This window comes from Hevea brasiliensis, chromosome 14 (genome assembly GCF_030052815.1).
Source record: "Hevea brasiliensis isolate MT/VB/25A 57/8 chromosome 14, ASM3005281v1, whole genome shotgun sequence".
Lineage (NCBI taxonomy): Eukaryota > Viridiplantae > Streptophyta > Magnoliopsida > Malpighiales > Euphorbiaceae > Hevea > Hevea brasiliensis.
The window spans coordinates 2,496,300-2,516,566 of NC_079506.1; the positions used below are offsets into that span (position 1 = coordinate 2,496,300).

Consider the following 20,267-nt stretch of genomic DNA (forward strand, 5'->3'; position numbering starts at 1 on the left):
CAAACTTTACATACAGCACTACTAGTTTTCAAAGTTGGTAAATTTGTAGCTAGATCATGTGTAGACATGTATTCAAGTGAAGTGTAATTACAATGACCCAATCTTCTATGCCATAAAGCAGAAACATCATTGACAGAAGACATGGCATGTATATTTGATTGATCAAAGTTTAAAGTGAAGCTTTTACCTCTCATCTTTAATGAACAAAGCTTAGTGCCATTAGGATCAATGATTGTGCAGGATTTATCTTTGAAAATCAAGGAGTATCCTTTTTCAAGCATTTGAGGCACACTCAACAAATTTTGATTGATTTTAGGCACCCAAAGAACATCAGAGATCAGTTTTGTACCTGATGAAGTCTGAATTGAAATGACTCCTTTCCCTTTCACCTCCACAAACTCACCATTCCCAATTCTGACTTTTGAAGTGTAATTTTCATCAAGCTCTTTGAATAAGCTTTCATCAAAGGACATATGATGAGTACAGCCACTATCAACTAACCAAGAGTCTGCATCAATACAAGCTGAGTTAAAGGAAGCAACAAATAATTGCTCCTCCTGTTGAGTTTGACCTTCTGCCATTTGTGCCTGTTGTCCTTGTTGCTGTTGAGGATGAGCTTTACACACTTTATCAGCATGTCCATATTTCTTGCAATTTTTACATTGCACATTAGGATGATACCAGCAAAACTTCTCAGCATGAGTAGTTTTCTTGCAATGTGGACATTTACGAAATTTTTCTTGTCTTTCCACCTGCTGCTTTCACCATCTTTCTTGCCCTTTCCCTTTTGGTTTTTTCTTCCACCATCAGATTTGGGTTTGTCATTGTGTTTTGCTTGAAATGCTCCCTCAGCAGAGTCTTCTTGTCTAATAAATCTTCTTTGCTCAGTTGCTTGCAAGGCATTGACAAGCTCTGTTAATGGAAGCTTTGAGAGGTCTCTTGAGTCTTCAAGAGAAGAAATTTTTGACTCAAATTTCTCTGGCAAGCTTACAAGTACTTTTTCAACTACTCTTTTATCTGTCAACTCCTCACCAAGCATTCTGATTTGATTCACAACCTTCAAAAGTCTATCAGTGAACTCTTGAACAGTATCTGAATCCTTCATCTTCAAATTCTCAAATTCTCTTCTTAAGTTGAGCACACGCATCTGGATTGTTCTTTCACTGCCTTGAAATTCTTCTTTTAGCTTATCCCATGCTTCTTTTGCTGTTTCACAAGCCATGATGTGAGTAAAAATGCTGTCTGAAACTGCCATTTAAATGCAAGTGAGAGCTTTAAATTTTTTTCATGCTTTCTTCATTGTGATTCTTGATTTGAGCCAATGTAGGATTAGCTCGTAAGGGTGGAGGATCCTCACCTGTTTCCACAACATTCCACAAGTCAAAAGCTTTCAAATAAGTCTTCATTTTAGTTGCCCAAATCTGATAATTTTCTCCAGAAAAAACTGGAGGTGTGGCTAGAGAGATGCTGCTCATAGCCATGAAGAAAAACAGGGAAAAGTGTTTGGTCTTTGGCTAACTAAAATTGAAAATCTTACTTGTTTTCTCTCTAGTACACAACCCTCTAAGAACTTTCTTGCTCTGATACCAATTGTTGGAGGTAAACAGAGAAATTTTTTTTAAAACAGAGGAAAAAAGTTCTACTAAAGATAATTGGTTCAAAGAGTGCTATCATCTGCTATTACATAATTATTTTTAAAGATACAAGTTTCTCAATGACTTATACCAATTAAGCATGGTTACAAAACAACTTTTCAGAAAAGATGCCCCCCTTACTTTTAGTAGGAGTACAAAAGTAGATTAATAAGACAATTCTGACCCATACTTATAACTAACCCTTACTTGTAACTGACAAATAAGTTAAACAAAATAAATCAAAATAATCAGATTTTGAGATTTGATTTAAAAGTGTTAACTGTCAACAAAAATCTTACTTCCCTTCAATCTTTAAATATATCAACAAAAACCTTACTTCCCTTCAATCTTTAAATATATCAGATTGTAGAGGTATGGAGTCCTTAATAGAAGGTTGTTTACCACCAAACCTAACTGAGCTTTATGTTGGTGAATGCATGAATCTAAAACAGCCAATGCCAGAGTGGGGACTCCACAGACTCGCCTCTCTTAGAAAATTGGCCATTGGTAGCATGAAGTCAACTGGAGATATTATTTCCTTCCCTTCACAGACTCACGACGGCTTACTGCTTCCCACTTCTCTCAACTCCCTCTACATCGCTGAATTCAAGAATCTAAAATCCATATCAATGGGTATCCAAAACCTTACCTCTCTTAAAGAATTTGAAATTTTCTTGTGCCCAAATCTCCAGTCCTTCCCAGCTGAGGGCTTCCCTGCTACACTTGAACAACTATATATTCACAGCTGCCCTCTATTGCGAGACCGTTGCTTAAAAGACAAAGGGGGAGATTACTGGCCTATCATTTCTCATATCCCCCGCCTTGAGATAAACAATTAATCAGGTAATGTTCTGAAATAATGCAGCATTTTTCAAATGTTAATGATTTTTGTCTTCAACAAGGTAATATTCCGAAGTGAATTGAATTCTATCACTTGATTTTGTATTGAACAAGGTGTTGATGATTTTCTTTTTTCCATTTGAATACATTTGTCCCTAAACTTATTTCATGTCACAGCCTAATATTCTGCATATTCTCTTGGAAGCAAAAACATGAGGCACAATTTTAGTTCCAGTGCATGATAATGATAGAGGAAATTGTGCTGTGTCTAATATCATGCTTCACAATTAGATACTGTAATAATTAGAATGCTTCACAAAAAGAAATTTCTATTTGCAACTTATTCTGAAATTTTGCATTGCAGGATCATCTCTTGAGTGACTGACCTGTTTCTTCCAAAAATTATGTTGCCTGAAACTTTTGGTTAAATTTGATTCAAGCTGTTCCTCTTTGGAATCTATCCTTGTTTTCCAGCCCATCTAATTCTGAAGTTGCAAGTCCAAACGTGAGTATCAATTCTTAAAAGATTCAGTCATATTTTCTCAATTTTCTTGTTTGGAAACTCTGTTGAGTGATAGGCATTTTGCAAGAATTGACAATCAAACTAAGTATGCATATGTTTAGTTGTGATGGTGTGGCCATTCTTAAAAATCAAAATGATAATTTATTCATAAATTCAATTCACCTTTCAATTATTGAAAAATTTAATTGAACTCTATTGTTTTCAGAATAATAATTCTAAACATGTGAACTCATGGCCTCTTTTAATATAATTGAATTGAATTCTACCACTTAGAAATTTTCTCGTGCCTAAAACTCCAGTCTTTCGCAGATGAGGGCTTCCCTGCTACCTTTGAAGGACTATCTATTTCCAGCTGCCCTCTACTGCGAGACGTTGCTTAAAAGCTAAAGGGAGAGATTACTGGCCTATCATTTCTCACATCCCCTGTGTTCGTATAAATTAATGATGGTTCAGCACTCCAACAGTGAGGTAATACTCCTGTGATACTTATAATGCTTCGCAGAAATAAATTTCTATTGCAAGCACTTCTTAAGTGAACATCCTGTTTCTTGTAAAAATTATGCTGCCTGAAACTTTCCCTTGAATTTGATATAAGCATCATTGTATTTTGGAATCTACCCTGGTCCTGGTTTTCAAGCCTATCTTACTCCAAAATTGCTAGTACAAATATGAGTATCGTTATCAATTCCTAAAAGAATTCAATTCTATTTGCTTAATTTTCATGTTTGGAAACTCTTTTGAATGATATGCATTTTGCTGGAATTGAAAATCAAAGCTAGTAGTGATAGTGCGTACATTATTAAAAAAACCAAATACATAATTTAAATTGCATAAATTCAATTCACTATTTTAGGAAAAATGGTTCCAGACATGTGAATTCGTGGACTTTTTAGTAGAATTGAATTGAATTCTGTCGGAGGTAATGTGTTGCTTCATTTATCATATAAACTATTTGATTCTGCTGGGGAATTTTTCACTTGTAATGCTTAACTCATCTATTGTTCAACTCTTCTTTTCTCTGATGAAATTGTTTCCACTATACAAAATGTCAGCATATGAGCCTGCCTGCTTTCAACATATATACACAGAGATCAAATGATCTGGATGGATTTGAGTAAGGTGGGTGCTTAGATTGTTATTCTGTATGTTTTTCAATAAAACAGTTGCCAACTATTAGTGTTTGCTGAAAACCTACTGATATCCAATAAAATAATCTAACCATCAATGTTCTGTGACTGTGACAGGTAGGAAGAAATGTGAAAAATCTGTGCTGCGAGCGTATGAGGAACATTTGCCTGGGCTTGCATATGCTTTTATCTTCTGTATAAGTTTTCAGTCACTATTTTTAATTGATAAAAAAAAGGTAAATATAATTTTTCAAGGTGGTCAGAGGCAAACTGTTGCAGATCTTTAGCATTTCCTGTTATATTATGATCACACTGCAGGAGACACAATGTTAGAGTTGCAACTTCATGACATCACATGGTGCTAGTAGGCACAAATTGGATGGACAACACTACTAATGCAAGCAGCTAAGTTGGGGGTATGTCATTTCTCTGTGTTTATTTATTTGTTAGTCATTAAAAGAGAGCAAGAAAAGACTATAGATTGACACAGTGCACTCATGTTGCTTAGATATTCAAATCCCAAAAGCAAAAGCAAAGACTATAAATTGACATATTGATTGTAGGATCTATAGCATTCCGTTAATCAGGTACTAAATAACTGTAACAATTAGAATGCTTCACTTGAAGAAATTTCTATTTGCAACTTTTGAAATTATGCTTTGCAGGATCATCTCTTGAGTGAATGTCCTGTTTCTTGTTATGCTGCCTGAAACTTGAAGAAATTTCTATTTGCAACTTATTTTGAAATTATGCATTCTGTTTCTTTCTGGAGTTGCAACTTAATGATATGGTGCATTGCCAGTTGGCACAAAGTGGATGGACAACTCTACTATTGCAGGCAGCTATATGTTGGGGTAATGTTTTTCTTTGTAATTTATTTATATGTTAGTCATGAGAAGAGAAAAAGGGGAGGCTATAGATTGACTCAATGCATTTATGTTGTATAGTTATTCAAATCCCAAAAGCAAAAGTGAAGATCAATTTTCTTTTCACTGAAATTCATCCGTAACAATCCATGTTACTGCCAAATATGTGATCAGGAAATTTCATCTTCTTGGGAACAAATGGAACTATGGAAGAATCATCTTCCCTGAACCATAATTCCTTATATAGCTGCTTCCTTTCGGGTATTGAAAACTGTGGTTTCTTAGCTCTTTTATTGAAATGCAACAAGTGAGTTTCAATGGGCTGCCCTATCTTTTATGCTCATATCATATGCTGATTTCACTATTTCATCGCATATAACTGGTGGAAAGTGCGCTCAGGACTTCTGCAGATTTGGGTTGGATTCACTGAAGATGATAACAAAAGGAAATGCTTCCACTCACTTAATATCATCAAAGGGACGTTTGTAGGGTTGACTTAATTGAGAATCAGTTATAGCCATTTTGAAATCAAGCAAGGAGTTTTTCCAATGATCCTGGCTGAACTGATTGCAAGATTCTAATCTCAAAAGATAGTAATGTATCCTTGTCTATGCTGTTACGAAAGAGCAAACTTGCTCTTCTTTCTTAACGGCTCAACAATCTAATAACAATTAATTTTAATATATAACAATTAAAATTATTTTTCTGATTTCAATTTATATTTCAATTTTAATTGCTTTCAAATTATTTAATTATTATTGAAATAATTTTTAAATTTATTGTTTAATAATAATGTTGTGACAATTTTCCCTATTGCATTTCTTTATTTTGTGTCTTATTTTTTAAAATTTTTTTATTTTATTACTAAAACAAATACTTCCTTTTAAATTTTACAAGATATATCTTGAATTTTCTGACATCCTAAAAATTTTTTTGAATTAGTTAGAATTTTCTGAATCAAAATAAACGCTTGAATCTCTTTTAAATTTTTATATGGTCTTTTATTTTATTAATTGAATTTTTAAATTTCTATTTATTTATTTTAAAATTCAAACCATTTATATGTTCTTAAATAAATGATTTTTTTTATAATTTTTACTTTATTATTTTATTTTAATTATTTTTGAATTATTTAATTTTCATTTATTGCCATTATTTTTCTTAAATAGTTTTAAGATTATTTTATTTTATTATAAAATAAATTTTACTTTATACACAAACATTAAATATCATACTTTCATTTCATTGTAAGGAAAAATATAATAATAACAAATTATTAATATATTTGAACAATATTTCCTTTTCTTTTTTTTTTATAAACACTACTTTAAAATAATAAGATTTTAATTAAAATTATTATTCTTTTTGTTATAATAATAATAATTATTATTATTATTATTATTATGTTAAAAATATTAAAAAATAATATTTACAAACTTTTTATAATATCTTTTAGAGATGTTAGTATAATAAATGTGTAATTGTAAATAATAAATAATTAAATTTACTTTATTTTTAAATTTTAATGTAATCTATAATATATTTAATTTATTTTGCCATACTGAATAAATATTTTAAAACAATATGCATTATTGTTATGTACTAATCTGTTAACTCAGACGCAGAGGACCTTCTCAAAGCTTCTCCTTTTTCCTTCTTGTGGACTTCCATTGCAAAATCTTTCTTTCAATCTTCAATTCGTAGTTTCTTCTCTCACTACTCACTCTTCGCAATGGATATTGTGACTGCTCTTGGCGGCTCTATCCTCTGTGTTTGCTTTCAGGGGCTGCTTGACAGTTTGAACTCCATTGACTTTATGAAATACTTAGGCCATGGGCAAGTCTTCACTCAACTCAAGAAGTGGGAGAAGATGCTCAAGAGAATTCATGCGGTGCTTGAAGATGCAGAGGAAAAGCAGGTGGCCAATCGATTGGTCGAGATCTGGTTAAGCGATCTCAGAGACTTGGCTTACGACCTGGAGGATATCATTGATGAACTTGCAACGGAGGTTCAGCAACGCAAGTTGGAAGTCAAACCTGTTCGTCCAAATAATAAGGTGCAAAAGTTTTTCTCTATTATGTGTGGTGCGGTGAATGTAAATCTAAATACTATTAAGTTTAATGCTGAGATGGTTTCCAAGATAGAGGAAACTAGTGCTAGATTGGATGAGATCATAAAGCAAAAAGATGAACTTTGTTTAGCAGAGTATGCTAGAAGGAGGGTCAGCCATGTGACAGAAAGACCAGCCACAACCTCTTTGGTTAATGAAGCAAAGGTCTATGGTAGGGAGGAAGATAAGAAGGCGATGCTGAACTTGTTGAATGCTGAGACAAGTGATGCGGAGGTATCTGTGATTCCTATAGTTGGAATGGGAGGCCTTGGCAAGACAACTCTCGCTCAGCTGGTTTACAATGATCCCACATTGGGGTTTGATTTGAAAGCCTGGGTTTCTGTTGGTGAGGATTTTGATGTTGTCAGGATCACCAAAATAGTTCTTCTTCAATTGGGAGATGGTGGTGATGTTAAAGATTTAAATTCGCTTCAGGTAAAATTGAAGGAAAAGTTGTCTGGGAAGAAGTTTTTAGTTGTCTTGGATGATGTCTGGACCGAGAACTATGAGCAATGGACTCTGTTTCGGAGTTCTTTTGAAGGAGGGATACCTCAAAGCAGAATTATTATCACAACTCGCAGTCAGGAGGTTTCATTGATGATGGGTACTACTCCAGCTTATCCTCTCAAGGAGCTATCATATGATGATTGCTTGTATGTGTTTGCCCAACATGCTTTGGAAGCAACAAGTTTTGACGAGCACTTGGAGCTGAAAGAAATAGGTGAGAAGATTGTCAAAAGATGTCGAGGATTACCTTTGGCAGCAAAAGCTCTTGGAGGCATCTTAAGGGGTAAACGCAATCCTAATTTGTGGAAGGAAGTGTTGAGCAGTGAGATATGGGAATTACCAGACAACAAAAGCAATATTCTTCCAGCCTTAAGGTTGAGCTATCTTCATCTTCCATCTCATTTGAAGCAGTGTTTCGCTTATTGCGCAATTTTACCAAAGGATCGCGAGTTTGATAGGAATGAGTTGATTTTGTTATGGATGGCCGAGGGTTTCTTGTATGATCAGAAGAAAATGAAGAAGAGCGAAGGTTTAGGTCATAAATATTTTGATGAATTATTATCAAGATCGTTTTTTCAACAATCTAATGATAATAAATCAAAATATATAATGCATGACCTAATTATTGATTTAGCATGCTTTGTTAGTAGAGAAACATGTTTGCTTATGGTTGATAAATTGGAAAGTGCAAAATCATATGGAAAGATACGACATTCATCATATATTCCTCATCTCAGAGATACTTTCCTCAGATTTCAAAGCTTCTATGAAATGAAGAATTTGCGGACATTTTTATCATTGCCGAAATACACTTCTTGTTACTGCGAATTATCTAGTAAGGTGGTGCATGACTTGGTGCCAAAATTAAAATGCTTAAGGTCTCTATCTTTAGCTGGTTATGTGATTGAAGAGTTGCCGGAGTCTATTGGTGCCTTGAAGCACTTGCGCTACTTTGACTTGTCTTATACTATAATAAAAAAGTTGCCTGAATCAGTGGATAAACTCTTTAACTTACAGACATTGAAGTTGTGTGGTTGTGGTAGTCTTATTGAGTTACCTAGAGGCATTTGCAATTTACTCAACTTGCGGCATCTTGACATTCTCAGCACACAGAATTTGCAAGAGATGCCACCGCATATCGGTAATTTGACTAGTCTCTGCCTGTTGACCAAGTTTATCGTGGGGGAAAGCAATGGACGGATCACAGAGTTACAAAAGCTTTCTGATCTACAAGGGCAGCTTCATATTATAAGTTTAGAGAAGGTTGTAGATATTCAAGATGCGGGTTTCGCAAATTTGAAGGACAAGCCTGGTATCACTGAATTATACTTACAATGGTCTCGTGAATTTTCTTCTGTTTTGAGAAACTCAAGTGATGAAGAACAAGTTCTCAATTCACTACGGCCACATCAAAGTCTTTCAGGCCTTTCAATTATATCATTTGGTGGAAGGAAATTCCCACCGTGGCTAGGAGATCCTTCATTCACTAGCATAGTAGAGGTGAATCTGAGCCATTGTTCTCAAATCACATCGTTGCCACCACTTGGACGACTACAGTCACTAAAAAAGTTGAGCATAGAATCTCTGGATGGAGTGAAAGAATTGGGTGTTGAGTTTTACGAGGATGATTCCTGTTTTTCTTGTTTGGAGACATTAAAAATTAGTAGTATGGGTCAGTGGGAGTTGTGGTCTTGGTCTAATGGTCTGGGTGAAGATTCTATAGCCAAATTTCCCAAGCTACGTGAGCTTCGAATAAGAAGGTGTCCAATGTTGGTGGGAAAATTGCCCACCTTCCTTCCTTCACTAGAAGAACTAGATATTGATGGTTGCCCGCTGTTAGTTGATTTACCAAAAGTACTCCCGTCTCTTCTAACAATCTCTATCAGACAATGTCAAGAGGTCGTTCTTAGGTGTTTGTCTAATACCACCTCTATCACTACCTTGAAAATTGTAGGCGTGTCAGGGCTTGTAAGATTAGATGAAGCCCACATAAAGACCTTGGGGTCACTCGAAGTTTTGGAGATTTGGAATTGTGATAAACTGAGATGCCTGTGGGCTGATGGAATCAATTCAAACTATCTTACTAATCTAAAGCGTTTGGAAATTTTCCAATGTAATGAGCTAGTGTCATTGGTAGATGGAGAAGAAGGGCTTTTGCCTTGCAATCTTGAAAGTTTGGTTGTAGAATATTGTTCTAATATGAAGGAGTTGCGAAGTGGGTTGAGCAATCTCAAATCTCTCAAAGATTTGACAATCCGCTCATGTGGAAGTTTAGTCTCCTTTCCAGCAAGGGGTTTGCCGTGCAGCTTGATACGTGTTAGTATTAAGGACTGTGATTCTTTGGAGTGTCTGCCGGAGGGAATTGTGCATCGCCGTAATTACCGTAACGAGACATCCCATCTTGAGAAGTTGCATATCAGTAAATGTAAATCTCTCAGGTCCTCTCCAGATGGCGAGTTTCCTGATTCCCTAAGGACTCTTCAAATTCACAACTGGACGGCACAATCATTAAACACGCTGTCTTATGGGCTTTCTCGTCTTACAGAATTACACATATGGAACTGTCCTCAATTAGACTCGTTTCCAAGGACTGAAATGCTCATCCCCACTCTTATCTCTTTATCAATTAGGTGGTGTGAAAGATTGAGGTCTCTATCCAGTCGTATGCAAAGCCTCCATCGTCTCCAACATTTAAAAATATTTGGATGTCATCAATTAGAGTTGTTCCCGGAGATTGGATTACCCAACACTAAGCTTGTCTCTTTCAAAATTGGGTATTGTGAAAATTTGAGGTCTCTACCTAATCAGATGCAAAACCTCACTTCCCTTCGATATCTGCAGATAAAAGATTGTAGAGGTGTGGAATTCTTAAAAGGGTGTTTACCACCAAACCTATCTGACCTATCGATCAATAGATGCGAGAATCTGAAACAGCCAATGCTAGAGTGGGAACTCCACAGACTCACCTCTCTTACAAAATTGGTCATCGGTAACATCAAGTCAACTGAAGATATTATTTCCTTTCCAGATGATGACGGATTACTGCTTCCCACTTCTCTAACCGTCCTCAAAATCTCTCTCAAGAATCTGAAATCCATATCCATGGGTATCAAAAACCTCACATCTCTTGAAAAATTAGAAATTTCGTCATGCCCAAAACTCCAGTCCTTCCCAGCTGAGGGCTTCCCTGCTACTCTTGAACTCCTAGATATTTCCGGCTGTCCTCTACTGCGAGACCGTTGCTTAAAATATACAGGGGGAGATTACTGGCCTATCATTTCTCATATCCCCAGTGTTTGGATACCCGATTAATGCAGGCTCTGCTGCACTCCAACAATCAGGTAATATCCATGTGGTAGTATAATGCTTCACTGAATAAATTTCTATTTTGCAACTTACTTTGAAATTTTGCATTGCAGGATCATCTCTTGAGAGAATGTCCTGTTTCTTCTAAAAGTTATGCTGCCTGACTGTTCTGCTTTGGAATCTATCCTGGGTTTCTGGCCCATCTAACTCCGATATTGCAAGTCCAAATGTGAGTATCAATTCATAAAAGAATTCAACTCTATTTGCTCAATTTTCATGTTTGCTCAGTTCAACTCTATAGGTATTTTGCAAGAATTGAAGATCAAAGTGAGTAACATTTGGTTACTAGTGATGGTGTGGCATTGTTAAAAACCAAAACATTATTTAAATTACATAAATTCAATTCGCCTTCACCTTTCAATTATTTCCAATACTCAAATTTAATTAAATTCTATTATTTTAAGTAATAATTCCAAACATGGACTGTTAATGTGTTACTGCACATGATTTCCCATTTTAATACATTACTACATTATAATGGCAGAGGAAAATGTTTTTGCCTCTAATATGTGTAAACTGCTAGATTCTGCTGGGGGTATTTTTCATTTGTTCTGTTTAACTAATCTACTATTCAATTCTTCTGTTCTCTATTGAAACTTTTTGTGTATATACAAATTTTCAGCATACGAGCCAGTGGTGCTGTCCAAATCTATACAGAGATCAAAATGATCTGGATAAGTATGAAAAATGGTGCGTTCTTAAGTTGTCATTCTGTATGTTTTCCTTCAGTTGCCATTTGCCAACTCTTACTGTTTTCTGGAAATTCGCTTACATCCAGTAAAAGAATCTAACCATTTTTTGTGATTGTGACATCTAGGAAGATGTGAAACTCTGCTGCCCTTGAGTTCTTCTGAGGAAAATTTGCCTGAGCTTGCATACGATTTTATCTTCTGTATAAATTTTGAATCCCTATTTTTAATTTGAGAAAAATAGGAATGGAAACTTGAGATACCAATCTAGTGGCCTCGTTGGAGTTGCAACTTTATGTCATGGTGCACTGCCGGTAGGCACAAAATGGATGGACAACACTACTATTGCAGGCAGCTAATGTTGGGGATATGTTTTTCTTTTCGATTTATTTATAAGTTAATCATGAGAAGAGAACAAAAGAAGTTGCGCCTATGGTGATGATGAACCATTGGAAAGCAGAGTGTGCTTAGGTCTCTTTGTGGATGCATTTAAATTAGGTACTTGAACTTCTCTACCTCATCATCTCCTTCATCTTCCCTTTGTTGGGTTTTCTTTTTCAGGTAATTTGAATGCTTTAGCGATGGTTCACTTGATCAATTATCAATTACTTACATTCACATTTGACTAGAACCTCCATTGCTGTTATTGTTCACCGTGCCCACAAACAGATTTCTATTTATGTAGTTATAGTTGATTGGAGTCAGACTAACTTAGGTCTTAATTTTTTTAATTGTGAATTTCTTTTTATTTGCATCAATTGTTTTATTTTTTTTTTAAAATGGTTAAAAATTTGTTTTATATATATATATATATATATATATATATATATATATATATATATATATTCTGTTCACAAAGCAGGCCTCTGTATCTCGAATTTTTGGACCAAGAGGGGCTTCAATAACTCACCTCTCTCGAAAAGCTGGAAATTATTTGCTGCAAAAGGCTCTGTTCCTTGCCAGAGGGGCTACCTTCCTCTTTATTTTCTATCAAGGAATGTCCACGGCTAAAAGGAAAACTCCAGAATAAAAGAGGAAGAAATTCGTCCAGAATTGCTGATTTTCATAGCATATATATTGATGAGGAAGAATCTAATTAACAACCTAGAAGAGATGATAATCTTGTTTGCAGAAACATCTGATATTCCTTGCATATTCAAGGTTTACCTCAAAGCTTTCAAAGGTACAATTCATAAAGTTTGTATGTGCTATTAACATTAATTCCGTTGTCCATTCTAAATTTATATGAAATCTGTGGCAGGATTCCAAACCTGATATGCTTCATGAGTGGCTGTTGACTGTAATTTATTCTTTGTTCACCAGTTAGTGGAATTGAAAGTATGATTATTTTTTTCATTGTTGTTGCTACCGTGTCCATGTGTTCTATTTTGCATCTAAAGATTTCAATCTGGAAATGCAGAACTCCAATCGGACATGTTGAGCATCTCCACATTACAAATGCTATATACATTGTTTTTGCCTTTATAGAGGACCCATCAATATGCTGTCAACTGAATTTCAAATTTGTTCTTGCACGATAATATCAAAGAATAGATAACTGCTGAGCTTGGCCTGAGGTATGATCTTTCTTCATGCTGGTCACAGCATGAGTATGCACATCTATTTGCGGTTAAGAGCGCTGAGCTTGGCCTGAGGTATGATCTTTCTTCATGCTGGTCACAGCATGAGTATGCACATCTCTTTGCGGTTAAGAGCACTTCATTTCCTGAGTTGGATTGGCGCTCTGCCTCTTGCCTATGGTGTCCTGCATTTACATCTCCCACATCCAATCATTTCAACGAGGTGCTTGGTGTCTTAATTTGGTGGAATTCACCACCACGAAAGAAAAAAAAAAAACTGAACAGGTAAACTATCATTGCCAAAAATTAAACATTTGTGGGTATTATTTTTCTTCAAAACTAACTACATTAAGTGCATTTCTATTATTGCAGCAGCTGTCATAAGGAGTCCAAGGGAAAGAAACGATTGCTGGCAGAACATAATAGCAGCTTTTTATATTTCTGTTTTCTCAATGGAGTTTTCCAAGTGCAATTTCCTTTATGTCTAGTTCATTGGTATCCCCCCAAGTTTCTACATGTTTAAACAGTACAGATGAGTGGTAGTGTGATGGTAGCAGAAGACTTGGCCCTCTGCTATGGCTTTGCTTGTTTCCTTGTCTGATTTTTTTCTCTGATGGATCATGAACATATGTTGATATGAATGGATGGGAGCTTAATTGTACAACAAAATTGCTACAGCTCCAAAATTCACAGTTTTTTCTCTACTTTGCCCTTGCATGTACTGACATGTGAAAAAACCAGTATCTTGACCAGAATACCCTTACATTTATACAAATTTACACTACTTTTCACATGATTTTCGGTGCCTATCTTGGAAATTTCTGCGATATCTTCCAGAATCCAGAGCCTTGATATGCTGTATTTAATGCTCCCAGGCATTTCTTTCTTTTAATGTATTAAGAGGTCTAACACAAGCTATTGAACTCTTCAGCAAGTCAAATACTGACTAAATGGCCCTGTTCAATTGAAAAGAAACCAGAAAGTAGCCATTTCATTGTCCTAGCAGAAATAACAGTAGAAGAAATGTTACAAGATGAGATAGCATTTATGATTCATTACTGATGAGTCATTAAATAAGGTATGGTTCAAATCTACTTCAGGCCCTATAAATATCGCTTTCTGCTTTAGTTGCTTTCACAACAACTCTTGCTTCACTTCCCTGTAATATATGATCATCTTTGCTCTAATTTCTTTGCATTGCTTTAAATTTATGTATTTCATCATCTAAATTTTTTTGTTGTCTTGCTATCCCTTCACAGCCTTCTATCTCATGGTTAAGGTTTTTTTTTTTTTTAATATATAATTTTTCTTTCACCTGATTATGACATTATGGGTTTCCATTCACAAGTGTTTCCACTCTAAACTCATAAGGTTTGTCAAAATCTTTTTCCTTTTCAATTATTATTATTATTATTATTTTTGTGAGGGTGTTTTAAGGACTTCTTAAAAACTTTGATTTCTCCTACTTTGCAGCTAATAAGGTTGGTAACTTTTCTTCTTCCTTTATATATATATATATATATAGAGAGAGAGAGAGAGAGAGAGAGAGAGAGAGAGAGAGGGAGAGAGAGAGAGAGAGAGAAATGAAATAAACTTTAACAGGCAAATGTGAAACTTAATTTCCTCAGTAATTTCATTTTCAATTGGTTCATGTAAAATTGTCATGTGAGTACATCCTAAAAGAAGTATTAGCTAAATTAAATCTATCAGATGTTGCTTATCCTATGAATCAAACTGAAGATGGAATGTTTACTGTGAATATTGTGTTACCTTGTGGAGATGAAGGTAGAAACAGGCATGGAATGCACTAAAACAAGTTCCTTTAGTTTTGAAGATGAACGGATATTATAATATTGAGATTCTTGATTATTATTCAAGGGAGAATTTGATATTTGATGCACATAACTTTGGATAATGAATTAGAATGCTAAAGTACTCAAAAGCTAAATACAGACATCATCTGCTGTTAGAATAATTCCTTACTATTAATAATATATTGTTACTATTGTTCATGTTTTAATTAAATCATGCTTTTTCTATTCAATGTATATAAGACTATTTCCATAGGTAAAATGCTCTATTTTCTGGCAGATTAAAACAATAGAAGTGCTTTTTAATTTGCAGAATTAAAACAATAGAAGTGCTCTTTAATTTGCTTTTTCTTAAGGCTTTAGATGACATTAATATCGTTAATAGAAGTCAATGTCTCTACAATATCAACTTTTATAAAGAATATGTAAGATTTATTGAATTTATTGTTCTTGTGGTAGTTGTAATTAATTACGGAGCTGGTTGTAATTAATCAAGGAAATTAAGCATACCCAGATAGGAATTTGGACAGATAAAGCTTAATCAATAGGATCAAGAACATAACCAGATGCAAAGAATAGAAAGCTAGCCAACTTATACGTGAACCCATATGAAAATTTGCAGATATTAACCCGTGGGATCATATAATTATGATCCAATTACCTAAACCAAGCACCATTACACACACACACAGAGAGAGAGAGAGAGAGAGAGTCTAATATTGATAATCTGAGAGATTAGTTAAGGGTCATGTTTAAGAGAATGATAGCATATGGTTGTGGGGTGTTTCGCGATATCAACAAAGAAGGGGCTGTGCGGGTCACGACAACAATAATGGACGGGAATGGGAAACAGACGGGGGAGGGGGAAGTTAAGGGTGGAGGAGGTGCTTGGGCCAGCGAGGAGACTCGAGAGGGAGGCGATGACATGCAGCAATATTTGGGTTAGGTTCAAAGAAGGAACAACTTCAGATGGTGGAGATTAATGGCTTGGCAGCGACTGAAATAAAAAAATCAAATCATCTGAACATGCGGTGTTCTGGGCTCTATGCAATGCAAGAAAGTCTAGCAGCCCTAATGTAAAATTTCCATCTGAGAAAACTAGAGAAGTGGAAATTATTACAAGCTCCCGAGACAAGTTTAATTAAATTGGCTGATATATGCCTGTGATTGGGTTTTGGGTGAAATTCATGTGAAGAGAGTCCAAATTTTTAACGGCATTTCTTGAGGGGATCTCTAAGGTTTGTATATTTTAAAAAGTTTGTATATTGTTCTTTAACAAATCTAACCATTTTAGAGTCGTCGAAGATTAATTTAGCTAATTAAGAGTGAATTTAATTTAATTAGAGGTTAGTTTATAGTTCTTGAAATTTAATAATTATGTCTATTTATTTAAGAACATTAAAAAAATGGTAACTTAAATTAATCTTAAAAGCTCCCTTTGAAGCTTTTTATCTATGAATTGGTAATTATTTATATTTTCTTTTTAATAAAAATATAATTATTTGAAATTTATTAAATTTTTATAAATAATAGTTGAAATAATTATAGTATTTAAAATTATAGGAAAAAAAATTTGTTTATCATAAACACATATACAATATTAAATGTAATTTTAATTATTATTATTTTCATTATTTATAATTTACTTTTTAAAGGATAAATATAATATATTAAAATATATTTAAAAATAAATTATTTTATTTATCAAAACGAGTCAAACTGAGTTAAGTACCGACTGACTCATATGAGTTTGAAGCATCATCTAATGTATACTGATCACCATTAGTAAGTCTCCACGAGTTCAGATTCAGGAGAGATTTTTGTTGGAACTAGTTGTGCTGGGAACCACAGGGGTATCTAAAAGCTCACCTCTCCTCAAGAATTAGATATTCAGTTGTGCAGGGAACTCAAGTCCTTCCCAGATGAAGGCTTCCCTGTTGCCCTGCAAGAACTCTCTGTTTACTGCTGTCCTCTACTGCGAGACCGTTGCTTAAAAGATAAATTAATGAAGGCTCTGCAGCAACCCAGCAATCAGGTAATATTCCTGTAGTACTTCTAATCCTTCACAGGGATAAATTTCTTTCCCAACTTATTCTGAAATTCTGCAATGCATGATCATTCCCCGATTATTTACAACATCCAGAATTCCGTGTGAGTTGGGACAAACAAGGATTGTAGGATCTGCAGCATTCCATCAATCAGGTATTTGCAACTTATTTTGTAATTTGTTATTGCACGATCATTTGCATGCTTTTTAGAGTGAATGCCCTGTTTCTTGTCAAAGTTATGCTGCCTGAAACTTTTGCCTAAATTAAGCAAGCTGTTCTGCTTTGCCTAATCGGATGGGTTTGTTTAGCCCTAATGGATGGTATTCCTCACGCGCCTCCACTTCGGGCTTTTCCTCTCTATATAAGCCCCTTGGCATCTCCGCTTACAAACCCCCACAAGAAGCTTTCATAGAGAGAGAGAGAGAGAGAAGAGCCTTTTAGAGGTTCCGAAGAGGCAGCAGAGGTTTCTTCGGCTGCTGTGGAAAGGTTTCTTTCGACAAGAACAGAAAAGTTTCTGCAGCAGTTTGCTTCCTTGTTTGTTCCTCTAAAGTCTCTCAATTTGAATCGCAATGGCTCGCTCTTTCTCAAACGCAAAGGTTCTTTCTGCTTTCATCACCAAAGCAAACAGGCGAGGATTTTCAGCCGCTGCTGCTGCACCACAAGGAGTTGTGTCCGCGGTCAAGAAAACTGCGGAGGAGAAGATTGGGTTCGCCAAAAAGGTCGCATGGATTCCAGACCCCCGTAATGGATGCTATAGACCAGAGAATGTAGGGGAGGAGATTGATGCGGCCGAGCTAAGAGCTTTGCTGTTGAAGAAGCATTGAACATAGAAACGAATAAAGTCTTTTTCTTGGTTCATAATGTTATATCAAGAAAGGATGGATGAATCAAGAATCAGCCGCCGGTCTTTGCATGTCTTTTGCTTTATACATTTTCTATGGCTCCCCTGTCCCCCTGTCCTCTCCGTTTAAGACAAAAAGAATTCTTACCTTGTAATTCTTCTTTCACAAGGAATAGAATGATTAATTTCAATTTAGTGCATATGATTTCATTTTTATATGCAAATCTGCTAAGATTATATAGTTGATTCTTGGTGTATTTTTACCATTTTCCAAGACCATTCAAGAACTAGTCCCCTGCGCACCGGGAAATTCACTTGCATTTCAAATTTTTCTTTGTGGGTTATTTATATGTTAGACATGAGAAGATGAGAAGAGAAGAATATAGATTGACTCAATGCACTGGTTTTGTATAGATATTCAAATCACAGGAGCAAAAGCATTGATCAATTTTCTTCCAACTGAAATCCATTGGTGACAATCCATGTAATTTCTAAATATTTGATCTGGAAATTTCAGCGTCTTGGGAACAAATGAAACTATGGAAGAATCATCTTCCCTACCTCCCTGAATCAGAATTTCTTATATAGCTGCTCCCTTTCAGCTATTGAAAACTGTGGCTTCCTAGTTCTTCTTTTGAATTGTAATAAATGGGTTTAACGTGTTGTCTTGTATATTGGTGATAATGCTAATTTCAGTACGTAATTATTTAAGGTAAAATTTAAAAGATAAACAAATTATTATAATTTTAAAAGTTAAAACAAAAAAATATATATTTTCTATTAATGATTCTCAACATAACATTCTAATACCATCAAAATCTACTTTTCTAATTAAGTTAAAACATAAAAAAATAAATTATAATAATTGTTAAAAGTTAAACAAAATATATAAGAAAAATGTTTTTTTTTTCTATTAATAACAACTCTTAATTTTTATTACATTTAAGTCAATAATTAAATTAATATGACATATTAATAATTAAATATAATTATAACATATAACTTTCCATAAAAATATAATCTAGTTAAGGATATAATAAATTTTAATTTAATAGATATTTTATAATTTTTAATCTAATAAGTATTTTATTTATAAAATTAATTAAATTAATATTAATATTATTATTTTAATTTAAATAATGAAATTTAACATTTAATACATAAATTATAAAAGAGAATAATTGTCACGACCCAACCTATGGGTCGGACCGGCACTAGGACCTGGGCCAGCCTAAAGCCCCCGAGGCCCGTAGTAAGCCTTAACTATTCATTTACCCAACTCTAAGGCCCATTTGGGCCCAATTTCAAGAAAACAACCGGACAGAGTCCGGCCATAAAATGGACCTACCAACGGGGAGTTTTTGACTCACCCGACCTGTAAACACAATAAACAATCCATTGGGGAGCTCAGCTCACCCTCCACATACTCATATCATCATAATGATAAATGGGAGCTCAGCTCCCTCATCCAGTCCATCAAACATGCATATAATAATTTTTACAGGTCCACAATAATAATTTAATTTACAGACCCAAATCAAATAAACATTTCTGACACATGCGGAAATTCTAGGAGTAAATAAAATTACACAAATATTGATAAATAACCTGCGAGAAAAGGAAGCAGGCTAACCTCAAAAATATCCTCCTGTGGCCTGGAAAAATATTGAACAGGAGTGAGCGTTCGACTCAGAGAGTAAAATATCAATTTTAATCATAATCTCTATAACTATCTAAAACTAATGCACCCTGTAGAGTGAAATGCAACATCAGCAATAAATTCACATCATAGCATCAAAAAGGTAATTTGGAGCACTCACGCACCCTGTAGCATCAATCATAATATATGGGAGCTGATCCCCTATACAGCTCTCTTAAATCCAACCTGGTGCCAGCGAAGAACTCAGCTCGGACTTCCACTTAATAACCAAATCGAGGGTCCCAGCGAAGAACTCAAGCCGTGACTACCCCTCGAAGGATCGGGTCCCAGCGAAGAACTCAAGCCGTGACTACCCGTCCTATCCATAGTCCACACCACATCACACGCACACCAATGCACGCACACTGCTCCAAATTACCGTAACAACATTCATGGCACTTTAACAGTTATCAATGCAACATAAATCGTGCCTAGAGTTTAACTACATAATAATATCGAAATTACAATTAAAATTAATATTTTACTCACAGACTTGACGACAATCACTGTGGCGGCTGGGCGGAGGAAGAAGGTTGTCCCGGCTCACCTGACAATTTTATTACAATCATTTAATAAATTTGACTCAATACAAACAAAGAAAAAGATCAATACGTCCTAAGTCGTGC

At 34.9% G+C, this 20,267-nt stretch overlaps 1 protein-coding gene, 1 long non-coding RNA gene and 1 other non-coding gene across 11 annotated transcripts; all 3 read left to right on the forward strand.

Annotated features, from left to right (window-relative positions):
• The first annotated feature begins 3,131 nt into the window (after window positions 1–3,131).
• LOC110652448 (uncharacterized) lies at window positions 3,132–5,216 on the forward strand. Of its 5 annotated transcripts, XR_009143101.1 has the most exons (5): window positions 3,132–3,465; window positions 4,050–4,116; window positions 4,242–4,540; window positions 4,927–4,978; window positions 5,072–5,210. It is a non-coding gene; the product is annotated as an uncharacterized LOC110652448 (long non-coding RNA). The 5 variants fall into 5 exon arrangements; XR_009143102.1 differs by having other exon boundaries at window positions 4,242–4,978; window positions 5,165–5,216; XR_009143099.1 differs by having other exon boundaries at window positions 4,242–4,978.
• A 1,414-nt stretch (window positions 5,217–6,630) lies between these two features.
• On the forward strand, window positions 6,631–13,946 carry LOC110670605 (putative disease resistance protein At3g14460). Of its 5 annotated transcripts, none has more exons than XR_009143105.1 (6): window positions 6,631–10,948; window positions 11,596–11,663; window positions 11,791–12,160; window positions 12,522–12,845; window positions 13,083–13,239; window positions 13,615–13,946. XR_009143105.1 is itself a non-coding variant. In XM_058133696.1 (2 exons), exon 1 carries the CDS (start codon window positions 6,723–6,725, stop codon window positions 10,917–10,919), a length of 4,197 nt encoding a protein of 1,398 aa, XP_057989679.1. In that variant the 5' UTR covers window positions 6,631–6,722; the 3' UTR covers window positions 10,920–10,948; window positions 11,027–11,077. The 5 variants fall into 5 exon arrangements, 1 of the variants encoding a protein (XP_057989679.1); XR_009143103.1 differs by having other exon boundaries at window positions 12,525–12,845; XR_009143104.1 differs by having other exon boundaries at window positions 12,525–12,845; window positions 13,618–13,946.
• Window positions 13,947–16,521: 2,575 nt separating this feature from the next.
• Window positions 16,522–17,671, forward strand: LOC110670642 (uncharacterized). The gene is made up of 3 exons (XR_009143107.1): window positions 16,522–17,088; window positions 17,197–17,255; window positions 17,410–17,671. It is a non-coding gene; the product is annotated as an uncharacterized LOC110670642 (transcript).
• Window positions 17,672–20,267: the final 2,596 nt, after the last annotated feature.